Source organism: Eschscholzia californica, unplaced genomic scaffold (assembly GCF_041429995.1).
Source record: "Eschscholzia californica isolate CP2 unplaced genomic scaffold, dmEscCali1.0.p SCAF_6, whole genome shotgun sequence".
In the NCBI taxonomy this organism is placed as follows: Eukaryota; Viridiplantae; Streptophyta; class Magnoliopsida; order Ranunculales; family Papaveraceae; genus Eschscholzia; species Eschscholzia californica.
Window position 1 is genome coordinate 31,470,450 of NW_028238483.1, and position 13,213 is coordinate 31,483,662.

The 13,213-nt window shown below is 35.7% G+C and overlaps 1 protein-coding gene across 2 annotated transcripts; it reads right to left on the minus strand.

Annotated features, from left to right (window-relative positions):
- Window positions 1-9,976: 9,976 nt before the first annotated feature.
- On the minus strand, window positions 9,977-12,636 carry STY1 (Lateral root primordium (LRP) protein-like protein). Of its 2 annotated transcripts, XM_086647136.1 has the most exons (3): window positions 11,845-12,338; window positions 11,027-11,734; window positions 9,977-10,587 (listed from the first exon to the last, which is right to left on the minus strand). In XM_086647136.1, exons 2-3 carry the CDS (start codon window positions 11,709-11,711, stop codon window positions 10,229-10,231), a joined length of 1,044 nt encoding a protein of 347 aa, XP_086503262.1. In that variant the 5' UTR covers window positions 11,712-11,734; window positions 11,845-12,338; the 3' UTR covers window positions 9,977-10,228. The 2 variants fall into 2 exon arrangements, with proteins under 2 accessions (XP_086503262.1, XP_086503260.1); XM_086647134.1 differs by having other exon boundaries at window positions 11,027-12,636.
- Window positions 12,637-13,213: the final 577 nt, after the last annotated feature.

Sequence of the window (13,213 nt, forward strand, 5' to 3'; positions counted from 1 at the left end):
GGTGTATTCACTGGAAACCCTCACGAGACGACACTCGTCCACTAGGGGTAACCTAGGGGTTTAACGGCTTGTTGCATACGCTAAATGCAACCGGGATTCCTCCGAAAGTGAGTTAGGATTTTACTTTATTGTTTTGTTTTGTTCATTTGCTCGAGGACTAGCAAATTTTAAGTTTGGGGATATTGATGTGGTGTGAATTCACCACATTTATGTCACTTAATTTAAATGAGTTAGTCCATTTTATACTTTTATTTTGATTAGTTATAAACTTCTTTTGATTAGATACTATCTATGGAGTTGAACAAGAAAACCGGATAAAAATGGAAGAAAGGCGCTTGAAGGGAAAATTGGTCATTTGGACCAATGGAAAGTAGAGTCAATGATGAACCCAACGGTGAAGACGAGAATCGAATCGGAGTTCTGATGAAGAAATGGTGATCATAAGAAGTCGATGGATATTTCGGTCTTTGCTAAAAGCTAGATGTAGAGAATGATGAGGGCACCCAATTTGATTTCTTAATGAGAAGCAACAACCCAAACCCAAGCCCAAGAGTGTAAAGAAGATGAGTAATTAGAGATTTTATGAACACCCCCATGAAGAGTTTAGCCCAAGTCAAAGAAGGACCAAGTCAAATTGGATTAGGGTTTTGGTGAAAGACAAAAAAAAAAGAAAGAAAAAGGTGGGGGGCAGCACGGCATCATCTTCGGAAGGGCGGAACCAGGGAAAAGGGGAGAGAGGCAGTCCGGGTAAGTTGGAGGTGGTGGTTTGTGAGACTTGGTAGTTTGGGTAGGGCGGTTTTATTAATTTAAGTGGTAGTTTTAAGGTGGTGGTTTGTGAGATTTAAGAGGTAGATTTGGGATTTTAAAGGGCGGTTTTGGCTGGATTTGAAAGTGGTTTATGGCTGAAAATTGAAGTGAGGATTGGAGCTCGTTTGGCTAGAAGTTTCAGCTGGGAAATCACTTTTCTCAAGGGGTTGTTTGACTCAGCAAGGAAACCGAATTTCCAATTGGGAAAACCTCATCTTCTTCAACTTTCCCTCTTGTTTTTTTTTTCCATTTCTACTTGTTCTTTATCTTATTCAATTACTCCAAGAGCATATTAACTTGTGTTAAGTTACTCTTATCAATTTAATTGAGATTTGTAGTGTTCTAAAAGTATAAAATCATGTGTGTGGTCTACTCTTTAACTTTGAATCTCAATGTTTGCTTTAACATGAGTAGCTAATCAATTTGTTGAGGTCTAGGGATGAAATCTTGATATGTTTATGTATGTGTTTGTTTGATTAGATTAGTATGTTTGATATCTCTATCATGTTAGGTTAATCGGTTAAACTTGTTTCATGTCTTATGTCAAGCATATGTCATAGAGTTACTTGTTAATCGATCTTTCCGATCTAGACTCGATATTAATGGAATATGATGACCCTTTGACTAGTTATGACCATTAGGTATATCTAGCACTTAGAGCATCTAATTTAGAGTCGAGAAGACTCAAACTTGATAATCGACCCGAACAAGCATCGACGCAAATATATCTCGATGGATTCCCGAATCCTTAACCTCTCTCATATTTAGAATAAAACCCTAGTCTCCCAAGAATCTTTAGTTAATAGTTCAAGTTTACGTATTTCTCTTCTATCTCTTTTTGGTCAATGCCTAATTAAAACTCCCCTCTTTACTTTATCTGTTTCTGTTTATTTTGTTAGTCATCCTTTCATACAAAAATTCCTATTATTTGTTCCGATTTAGGTTTTAGTCACTTTAATCCTCTTTAGCTTGTATTTTAGTTACACTTGCCGTCTCGTGGATCGACCCCGATTTTACCGGGTACTACTTGATACCTCCGCTTGGGTTTGCAACCTTTTCGGGTGCATCAGTGGGTACCTAACCATTTTAGTGTATAAATCTTAATCATAACTAAACACATCCTGAGCATCAACATCCAGCGATTCCCCTTCCATATCAAGAATTTGGTGAATCTCTTTCATGTACTTTCCCTCTGTGTGGGTAGGGTGTTCGACGAAATTCCTCAGAAATCGGAGAATAGCAGCATTAACATCTCGAATACTGATGTTAGCTCCCCAAACAAACATGGGTGGGGCTTCACCAACTTCATGGCCTTCCCCACCTGATGAAAGTGGAACATCGTCGGTAGATGTTGGGGTTGCAACTGATGGTGTTGCTCGGCTACTTTTTCTTCTGGCTCTTCTGCTTTGAGTGCTTGATGGGGTTGGTGTGGCATCTGGAGTGGATGCGAATCAAGAGTTAGATGTTGGTGGAGTTGCATACACTGATGCGTTCGAAGAACTCCTTCCTCTTCTTTTCCGTCGACCATCACCCTGAATCTGTGGTTAATTCAAACTTGACTACATAAGTTCCTCCATAAAATTCCTTCAACCATATGTTACCAATAGGTCTACATACCTTCAATAATATATCCTCCAACAAGTTCGTATTCAGGGTTTTTCCCGATACAAACTTGATAGCTAAGAGCATCTCCAATGCAAAACTCAAAAAAATCTCTATTCATCCTATGTGTCAAGTTCCAATTAAGATTCTCACTCCTATCTGGCGTCAATAGAGATCCTCAAATTTTTTGTGTCTCCAGTGGAAAACTCGAAACTTATCTTATTTACTTATGTGTCATAGTTATTTTTGTAAATAAATAATTAGTTATTTTAGAAAATATGGAAGACTCGATTTCTATTGGTTGAAAATCAAATATTGATGAGGTGGACAATTAGGGATATCTCAAGAGGACACTCTAGAAATAGAGTGTCCTCTTGAGATATCTCTATTCCACCCTCGACACGTCATCTTAGAGATCCATATAGAGTGTTGCATTGGAGATGGTTTTTAAGAAAAAACTCTAAAAATCCTAAGTGGCACTCGGAGTTTCTAAGATTGAGTGTTGCATTGGAGATGCTCTAAGCTTCTTCTGCTCTCATCAACGCCTACAACATCCTCTGCTAGAGAAAATAAGGAGGAGTATGAAGACATCCTCCTCTGATAACTTCAATTTACTCTCGTCTTTCTCCCCCAATAGAGCAATCATGTCTTCATACTCCTCCTTATTTTCTCTAGCAGGTAACTCTTTGTTTACCTCTCTATCAAAGACTCCACACAAATCCATCTTCTCTTCACAAAACTCTTAAGCAATCTTGTTAACCTAAAAGACAATATTGGCAGTAAGAGGAATTGAACAACCGATCAGAATCCAGATCAGTAGAATCCTCTCGTATTATCAACTGTGTTGTCAAAGTCTTTTGTGAAGAAGCTCAACTCAAAGTAGAAGTTACGTGTGGGAAGACCCGGAGGCCTATGGATAGTACCATCAATTCTATATTACTACATGCATAGTTAACTTCTCCAAATACATTATACGTTGACAACTGCTTAATTGTCCCAGCCACAACCCCAAACTAACCCTGTTTTCTCCACCTTTCAATACCCAATGTAATGAATATTCATTCTACTTACTTTGGCCACTTCAATGTAACCCTATTTGATTAGTATTAACATCTTACTTTCCAACAAAAAGAAGAAGAAAGGTACCTTTCTTATGAAATATATTTCACCTCCGTACCAATATTTAAACTACAAACAATAGGAAAAGACCAAGGTGTAGTATTGAAAAAGTTACATTATTCATAACTACTCAATAAAAGAGACTGCAATTACAAACAAAAGCATACAAATAAATTACCAATCTATTAAATCACTCAATACTTCTTGTTTTAAAAATTATATGCATGGAGAGAATAAACAAAAACAAAAAAAAACTTACTTCTCAAGAAAGAGTGAGTTCATCAATCTATTATAATGGGGTATAAGAGAGTTACGGAGGCAAAAGACTCTGTGTGAAAGTAGTAAAGAAATTATCAGCGCATAGATGTGGAACTGAGGACGGCATTCCACTAACTTCAAACTCTGTCCAACTACGCTTGTTCCAGTTATAACAATAAAAAAATACACATTTTTTCCTCACTTCATTGCGACAAGCAAATCCATCGCATATTGTTAAGATTAACTTGTCACTTGATCCAACGAAGGTATGGAACTTAACACGCTGATACTTTGTCAACTCAAAAGGCAATGTGATACTGCTTACTTCACTCCAATTCCCAACTTTGTGATCATCTTTATACATATACATTTGGTAGATCCTATCATCCTTTTTAGTACACATACCCTAAATGCCCATCCACTTCAAAAAAATGGTAATTGTTATGAATATTCCAATTTGGTGTACCTTATGCTTTATTCAGTAAACTTGACTTACTCTTTTTGTGTTGTTGAATGAGGATGCATAAATCAAACCAGAGTGCTATTACAATATCTAGATAAAAGTAAGCGGGGGGACAGAATTAAAAATTTATTACTATTGTTTCGACGAGCCCACTTTACAAGGGATTCAGCTAGAGAGTTATTTATTCAATAAATGTGGCTTTATTTGATGCTAAGGAATTTCGTGATGACTTTTCCTGATGTGGCCTACAGATTGAAAATGGAGAGATTTTTTTTCCGTCAGCCAGGTGGTTGATGATGGTAGAATTATCACTTTCAAAAGTGATGTGTGGGAACTTGCATTTGGCCGCTCATTGTAAACTGAGTAAGATTGCTATTGCTTCACTTTCTTCCACATTTTATGCTCTTAAAGTGGATGTTCGTGTGGCATTGAACCTAGCATTGTGATCATGAATGATGATTCCGCTGACTCCAATTTCTGATCTTTGTGAAAGACGCATCTGTGTTAATCTTGAGATAAGAGTTAGGAGGTGGAGTCCAAGTTCCTTCATGTTGAGGCCTTTTATGTCTGCTTGGAGCATCAAATAAATTTGGGAAGGTAATAATTTGATCAATGACTGTTGCAATGTTTAACGAACTAAAGTCGTAGTGACGAGTTTCCTTGCTATGACATGTTGAACCACACCCAGAAACTCGAAACTAGCTTCAAGATGGTGCTACTGCTACTAGTAAAGGAATATGCTCAAATGCTTGAATAATTCCTCCCCAATATGCTCAATTGACTCTATTTTTTAACATGACTGAATGTGCAGCAAAACCAGAACAAAAGAAAAACTCACAAAAATTGGCTTAACAAACGAGTCAACTGGGTGAATGGAATGGGCTGGAAAAAAAACACTGCTATTTATTGGTTTCCTACATTTGAAGTTGGCTGATGAAAAAGACTTGTGGCTTGGTTTTGTAATGTCCACCCATAAGGCATAACCCACCATGCAGCAAAATTGATTGCACAGAGAACTTCATGAAAATCGAACATTTTTCTTTTCCTGTGCGGTTCGAATGTCACTTACTTTTCAATATTGTTTTGACAAAACTTATTATTGCACACTGTTTTCTTGACTTCAATAAGAAAGTACTCACAACAACAATTTTCGAAAAGTCCAACAAGTCGAGAAAGTGATTTAATAATTATGTAATTACAACTAAAAGAATTTGGAAATGCAGAAGCATAAATCAGGTGCAATTGACATGCTCAGGTACCACTTAACTTTGTCTAACCGAAGATCACCCATAATCTCGACTTACATCCACAACTACAACAATAATGAATTTATAATAGTCACTATAATTGTAGGTTTGATTCGTAACAGTGGTCTTACATAACTTAATGAATAAAAATTTATGACCGAATTTATGACACTCCAATCCTTAGCAGTTAACGATATTGTTCTCGCTTTTTGCACCTCACGGGTGCGGAGTTTTGTTCCTAGCCACTTTTCGCTCCTCACATTGGTGTGGGCGTCCAACAACGATATTGTCCTCACTTTAGTCACCAATTACCGCGGTATGAGGTTTTGACGTTTTGTTCCACACTGGAGGTCTCGCCACTTACTAGGCTTGAGGAGTTGAGGGTACACCTATAGCCTAGGCTCCAGACATTCTTCTGAATGAGACTATCACAAAACTCATTGGAGTGAACTAACGTTTTCTAGATTGTAATTTTCGTAACTAAACTAGTATAGTAGATAATATTTGTTGTTTCTCTGGTATTATGAAAAACCAAGGTTCTATCTTCCTGTTTTAATAAAAACGAGGATATACCTTCCTGTGTTTTTCTAAAATAAATTTAGATATAACTTTTATGTCTAAAAATTAAAAAAATAAAACCAATATAATTAAACAAAGATTAATTAAAAAGGTTAGGGAGAGAAAAGTCGAGTCGAGTTGTCTCTTTCCTTAAGACAGTGAACACCCTGGTATTAGTACTAAAACCAGTAGGATGTTTGTCTCCCAGGATATAACGGTTGTACCTTTCAGTATGACGACGAGAGTACTTCGTTTCTCTGAAAGCGTGCGAACTTAGAACAAGCAGTAAGAACGACAGATGAATTCCCTTCTTAAACTCTAAATGCTCTTAACTTTGAATGCTAAAAAATTTCGTGTTATGTTTGCTGGATTTTGTTTGGTATTTATAGAAGTATTACTGACACTTAAGACGGGTGCCTATAGACGAATGGATGCTTCCCAACAGTCATATTTGATCGTTGGTTTTCGGGTGCCATCTTGACCGTCACATCTCAACGGATCTATCAAGATCTCGCACCTTGAACGCCCACCGTTAGATCATCAACGGATCTATCTTAAGAACGCGAATCATCCTGACCGTCGGATCAAATCTATGACTGTAAAATCAAAGGCTCCAATTGCTTCTCGCGACGATGCGTACGTGCAAAGTGCATGCGGGAGCCTCTAAAAGAGCCCTAAACGCCCACGCCGCGCGTCCGCGGTTTACGTGGTGCAAAACACGCGAGTCACCTTTCTATTTTAAAGAACATACCATAAATATATGGAAAATTCTATATAAGGAAATAAAACATTTTCTCCTTCATAAATGTGGTACTAACTCAAAATCTCGAGTTTGAGTTAATGGTACCCATACCAAACGAATTTTTTAATAACTCACTCATACGGAATCGGATTTGGACAAAATTTGAGTCTAAATTCAAGAGCTCGGCGAGACGGATCCAACGGAATGTCTTGATCGAGATTCTGATGAATATAGGTACATCAAATTAAGCAAAATCCGGTCCAGCTGTTTTTGAGCTAGGTACCGATTCCAACAATATTTATTTTAAAGTAATCACAAGAGATATCCTAAATAGATGAAACTCAATCTTCTAGATTTCCGTATCTTGAAATATCTTCAACCCTGGTTGATTGTAAGATCCTCGTCTTCTATCCGTCACGATATTATTCACATATCTCATTACAACTTTTTCTCCTCTACTTTTTTTTGTTCTTACCTATTTATATTCCGCTGTTTAAAACTATTACTATAATTGTGATTACAAAAGCAACGTACCCAAATCTTGATTTCTTTTAAGAATCAAAGAGATAGCTCATGGTTGTTTGAGGACCTGTACGACTTTTAGAACTTTAATTAATAAAATCTTCTCTAGCGAACATTTAATGATGACGTAGAGGTAATTATTTTACAGACACCGAAGATGATACTCTGAATTTAAAATGTCTCATTCTCTCAAGGTGCCATCTCATCTGACTTTAAATCTAGTTTCCTAACAAATTCAAAATTAACATGTGTATCAAATGTAATTCTTTAGAAATATCTATCGACACAAAATTTACAAGTTATATATCTTGTCAGTTCAAAATTAAAGATCATTTTATCACACTTGACACTTGTAGTTCTTGGATTTTTTTTTTTTTTTGGGAGTGTCCCATTGGAGATGCTCTAATGTAATTAACCCATTTTAGGCCTATATGTTTCTATACTTCCATTACAGGAAGTTATATTGTTTGTTTCAATCATGTTTATTTCAATCATGTTTATTCAATAGTTTTTACCAATCTATTATAATAAAACAGCTCAGTCGGTTATCCAGGGGATAAGTCTGACCGTTCATTTTCTCTAAGGGATTTACCTTAGATCAAATCGAACGACCGATAAAATCCTCTTAGTGTAATTTGGGTATTAGTGTAAACAATTAATTATTTTTGAATATTCAGCTACAAACTCCCTAAATTAACTATATCTCAGGCATATATCTCAGGCATCTTCTCACGATTGCACATCCACTTTCCCTTTAATTTTAGTGATTTGGTTAGACTTCTAAGTCAGTTCAAAATTTTGGCTCCTATATTTATGTCTATAAATACGGTTCTCCCTCTCTCCTCTTCAAACACACGGTTATCTCTCTCCCCTACAATTCTATCTGATTTATGTTGTAATTTAAATTTATTTTTCTTCTCCTCGAAGACGTTAGCCTAGAGGGATCTTCTCCGTCCGTAGGATGGAGAGGGAACCTAGTACTAATAAAAACAAGAAGGTTTTGTGGAGATTAATTAGCTAAAGTCTCATTATGGTTTGGTACAATATAGACATGCCCATTCAACTCCTTTATTTTCACTCTTTTAAGATATCAACAATCATTTGCAACAACAAAAAGAAAAAAGATATCAACTATGGAGAATATGTTTTCATACTTTTAGTCACTTATAACTTATTCCACCTCCATTCTATTTTATTGTTCACTTGATCACGATCAACTGCTTAATCCTCGGTAACATTAATAACATATAGGAGCTAACAGCACTATATGTATCAAATCTAAGAGCTAACAGCACTATATGTATAAGTAGTGGTCTGAAAATTTAGTATCTGCCAACAATTAACAAAACACAATTATATGGGTATGTTTGTTTTTTCAACCTACCACATGGTGGGCAAGGGTCAAGAGACAAGTAATATAGAAAGGTAATAATCAACCTAACGAAAACTAAACATAAAATAAATTCATCAAGGATTTCCTTAATGTGTGAACTAAGTAATTTATTACAATTGGTAAATTAGTTAAGTATATTGACCATAAACCCATTTTACTTTTCTTTGAAATCGATAGTATATTTATCATAAGAATTCAGAGGAGACATGAAGCTATTTTCTTTGAAATCGACAGTATATTTATCATAAGAATTCAGAGGAGACATGAAGTTATAAGAAGAGTAACGTAAATGGAAAGGTTAAAATTACATCGTTCCTACTAATAAGATTTTTAATATCATACTAAAACGAATCTCAATTTATATTACCAAATGAATGAAGCGAGGAACTCGATATAAATAAGAAGTTGTTGACCCAGATCAAGGTCTCTCTGCTATACTCGAGGAACATTGAAAAACTAAGATCAAAGTCACCCTGCTAGAGAATTCGGGGCGTCTGATGATGGGGATGATGACAAACTTTTGTGAATTAATTCTATTTTCACATATTAAATTTATTTTTCATTTTGTTGAATTTTTTTTTTTGTCCAAACAATACATCTAAACCAAATATCTTGTTGAAGTTGGAGGAAAAGAAAAAAAAAAAATGACCACATACATTAACATTTTAGCACATCTTCAATTCTTTCACCTAAAGAGAAAGATACTATATTCTAAAGGTATGATAAACTCAAGGTAATATATATTAGGGTTTGTGTTGGTAATGGAAATTGTTTTAATAAAGGGTAGCATGTGAAAGCAAAGATGTCAAATCAAAAAATTACCATTAAAAGGAACTTGTTAGAAATATGTGCATAGAAACTTGATGAGTAAAAATTAAAAAGTGTGCCATTGATAAGACTCTTTCTGCAAATCAAAAACCAAGATAGTTAAGAGAGAAAAAAAGAGATCACTGCATGCCCTAATTGCATGAAAGACTTGATTTAACCAACAAAACATAACTTGATTTGATTTGTCCAACCATAGCACGAAATCGATTTCGTCTGTCGTTGAAAGGCGACCTAGGATTTCAAACCCTACCAGATGGGAATTCCCACCCCCCACCCACATCTGACAAGACAGAGAACTACTTTCTAAAGAGCTACTTATGAGAGATAAAAATGAAAACAAACCCTAACTACTAACTACAAAATGAAGCACAAAAAATGATGGAAATCAGAATACCAAGATAACCATCATCAATAGAAATCGAAATTCTAAGCAAATCTAAATTGAAATTCTAAACATTCATTTAATCAATAATAATAATAATAACAACAAAACATCCCCATTTTTCATCTCATTCTCTTAGGGATGCTAATAATTGGAAGTACGTACCACGGTTCTTTCTTCCTAACAACATCATCATAAGCAACTAGTATACTACTAGTTCATTTAGATACGTATTAGACTACAGAGACAGAATAAGAGATGGGGATTGACAGATTTTAGGGTTCTTGAAGTGATGAGAGAGAGATGTTTATGATCTTGGTGGTGGGAAGAAGTGTGTACCGGCCATGAAAGCATTGAGAGGAGTTGGGTACAAAGAAGTAGGATCAAGCAACCCAGCAGCAACTCCGGCTGAGGTGGTGACGGTGGTGGTGCTATCGGTTATGAGATGACGTGTTCCACCACCACCACCACCACCTGAAGAACCTTCACCTTGAGAATAATGATGAGGGCCTTGATCGTAAAGAATGCCTTTGAATAAATGACCCCCAATGTTAACAGCAGTTTGATATGCATATTGTTCATCTGCATCTTCAATTCCACTAACCCTAACACAACGAAACACTGCTGATGAATTCAATTCCGCTGGAAAATTCCCCACTTCTAACCCTAATTAACAACAAAAACACACAAACCCAAATAATACTTGTTAGTTCATAGTAATTAACCTCTCTCTCAATTTCTCATCACTATCTATCTCAATTTCTCTCTGTGTCTCTAGAAGAAAAGAAGGGCTAGTAGCAGATAACTAGAAAGAAAGGGTTGTCATTTCACCTACCCATACAGACCTTATAGAGTCTTTTGATTGTCTTTCAGTCTATATCTCTCTAAATCTCTAGAGATCTAGATTTTAGTTCAAAACAAACCTCTGAATTTGCTGTTGTCTGTTTTATGACCTAATATCTAACCTAGCTATATGTATATACTACCATCAATCTATATGATGACAACTAGTAGTAGTAGTCTTTCTTTTTTATTTATCATGCTAGCTAGTGTCTGAAAAATCAAGAAGAAAAGAAACAGACAAGTCTATAAATAAATCAATTACCTGTGGAAGTAGTAGTGGGTATACGAGTATTAGAAGTGCAAGCAAGAGTAGAATTATTAGTTGGAAGAAGGTTTTCTCTAAGTCTTTTAGTAGTAGTAGTAGAAGTATTCTCTCTCTCTACTCCTCCTTCTCCTCTCATGAGTTGATGTTCTTGTAGAGCTTGAAGTTGTTGTTGTCTTTCTCTTCTTCTAGAGGCAGGTACCCAAGTGCTTTTAACATGAGTTTGACATGGAAATCCTCTACTTTTACAACAAGTTCTACATCTCATATGAATACAATCTTTTTTAGCTTGATTTCCACAATCTTGACAACCTTTTCCTTCTCCTTCTCCACCTCCACTATTACTATTAGTATTAGTATGTCTCATCATCATTGTTAAAGCTCTTGAAGATGATTCATCCGAACCCGCGTTAGTACTTCGACTCGTTCCCATATCTAAAGAATAAGCATTTTGTTGTTGTTGTTGTTGTAATTGGTAATGGTGATGATGTCTTTGAAGTTGATGTTGATGATGTTGCCATAACTCAAAACCCTTGTTACTATTACTATTGTTGTAAGATGAAATTTCTTCATTTCTATATAAGAAAAGGTTTTCTGGGTGGATTTCTTGAGGTGGGTTTTGGTTATTACCCCCACCACCACCACCACCACTACCCCCACCTCCCCCTAGTGAAAATCCTGCCATTGATTTGATTTATAAAACCCTAACTGTGATAGACAACAACCCATGTCATTAGATCAGATGAATCTTAGTTCATTTGGTGATATGGGTATGAATTAGAAGATGAAAAAGAAGAAGAAGAAGATGATGATCGTACGTTGTTCGTTGGAATTAGTCAGTGAGAGGGTGGAATTTGTTTTCTTGTGAATTTTTGTCTCTTCTTTAATTCTTCTTCTTCTTCTTCTACTTCAGAGTTTTTCTTTTTCTGTGGTGGTAATAGAAAGAAAAGAAAAAAGCTGATATTTTTTTTTCTTTCTTTTCTCTCTCTAGACTTTGGATTTCATTAGTTGTAAGAAGAGATGGGTAGCTAGCTTTCTTTCTTCAAACTTCAATTGCACTTCTTCTGTAATTTCTGGTTCTGAAAGGCATTTAAGATAAAGAATTACAGCTCTGCTACGCCGCCATGGCAACATCAATCTCTTCTGCTGCTGCAACCTTAATTAATTACTACAACCAAAATCAGAAATAGCAAACCCTTCCCTTCTCTTTTCTCTCTCTACCTAAAACCAGCTCTCTTTCTCTCTCTACCTAAAACCAGCTCTCTTTCTCTCTCTACAAATATGGTTCTGTGTGATGCGGATGCCGATGAGTGTCTGGTTTCTCTGTGGCTGGAAGAGTTTTTGTTTGAGGGTAGGAGTTGTGTTTAATTAAGAGGGACAGTGACTCCTGATCATCTTAATTTCCATCTTTCTCTCTCTCTTTCTCTTCTTTCATTCACTATAGTCTCATCCAACGGTCAATACTATGTCCACGTGGTAGAGCACCAGCTTTCGCTTATTCCGGTAGTACCGGAAAATCTGCTACTTTATTTTGTCTGACCCCCTTGAACTTTTTTTTATTGTAGTGGAAGTCTATTTTTATTACCTATTTTAAATTGATGCCCCTCAAATCCTCGTTGTTACTTAAAAAAGTCCCTCATCATCTCAAGTTCTAAACAGTACTTACTTTTTCATCAAATCTCTCCCCCGCCTTCAATTGTTCTCCCGGTATATCTGTCTTTCTTTCCCTCTCTCTTGCTTCTTTTTTTACTTTGTTACTTTTGGGCTATGATATAACCAAACGCCTTTTATCTAGTTTAAATTGAATTTCTTTGAAAAATAGCATATAAGTATATTAATTTATTATATATAAAGGACGAGCTAGAAATTTATTGCTTAGATTATTTAGGGAAAGGGACATGTGATGAAAAACTAGGCTTTTGCTCCCTTTGGTTCACCACCAAACTGGTCTATAGATAACCTTCAATTAAAAAAAAATAAGAGTATAAATCCAACTTCATCATATTGCCCTCATGGTAATATCTTTTGTGATTGCTGGTAATTTCAAAATAAAAAAAATTCAATGTTAAATTGCCTAGTCAATCTATCGTCGGTCATTTTTTATTGTTGATATACTCTTATAAGTTGCATTAGATAAATGTTTATACCTATTTGAACCGAAAAAAAAAAAAAAAAAAGATAAATGTG

Excerpts from the sequence above, each read along its gene's own strand:
- STY1 (XM_086647134.1), bottom strand. The coding sequence starts at position 11,711 with ATGGCAGGATTTTCACTAGGGGGAGGTGGGGGTAGTGGTGGTGGTGGT. Across the intron at positions 10,588-11,026 it reads ACCCACTACTACTTCCACAG|GGTTAGAAGTGGGGAATTTT; the intron begins GTAATTGATTTA and ends GTTGTTAATTAG.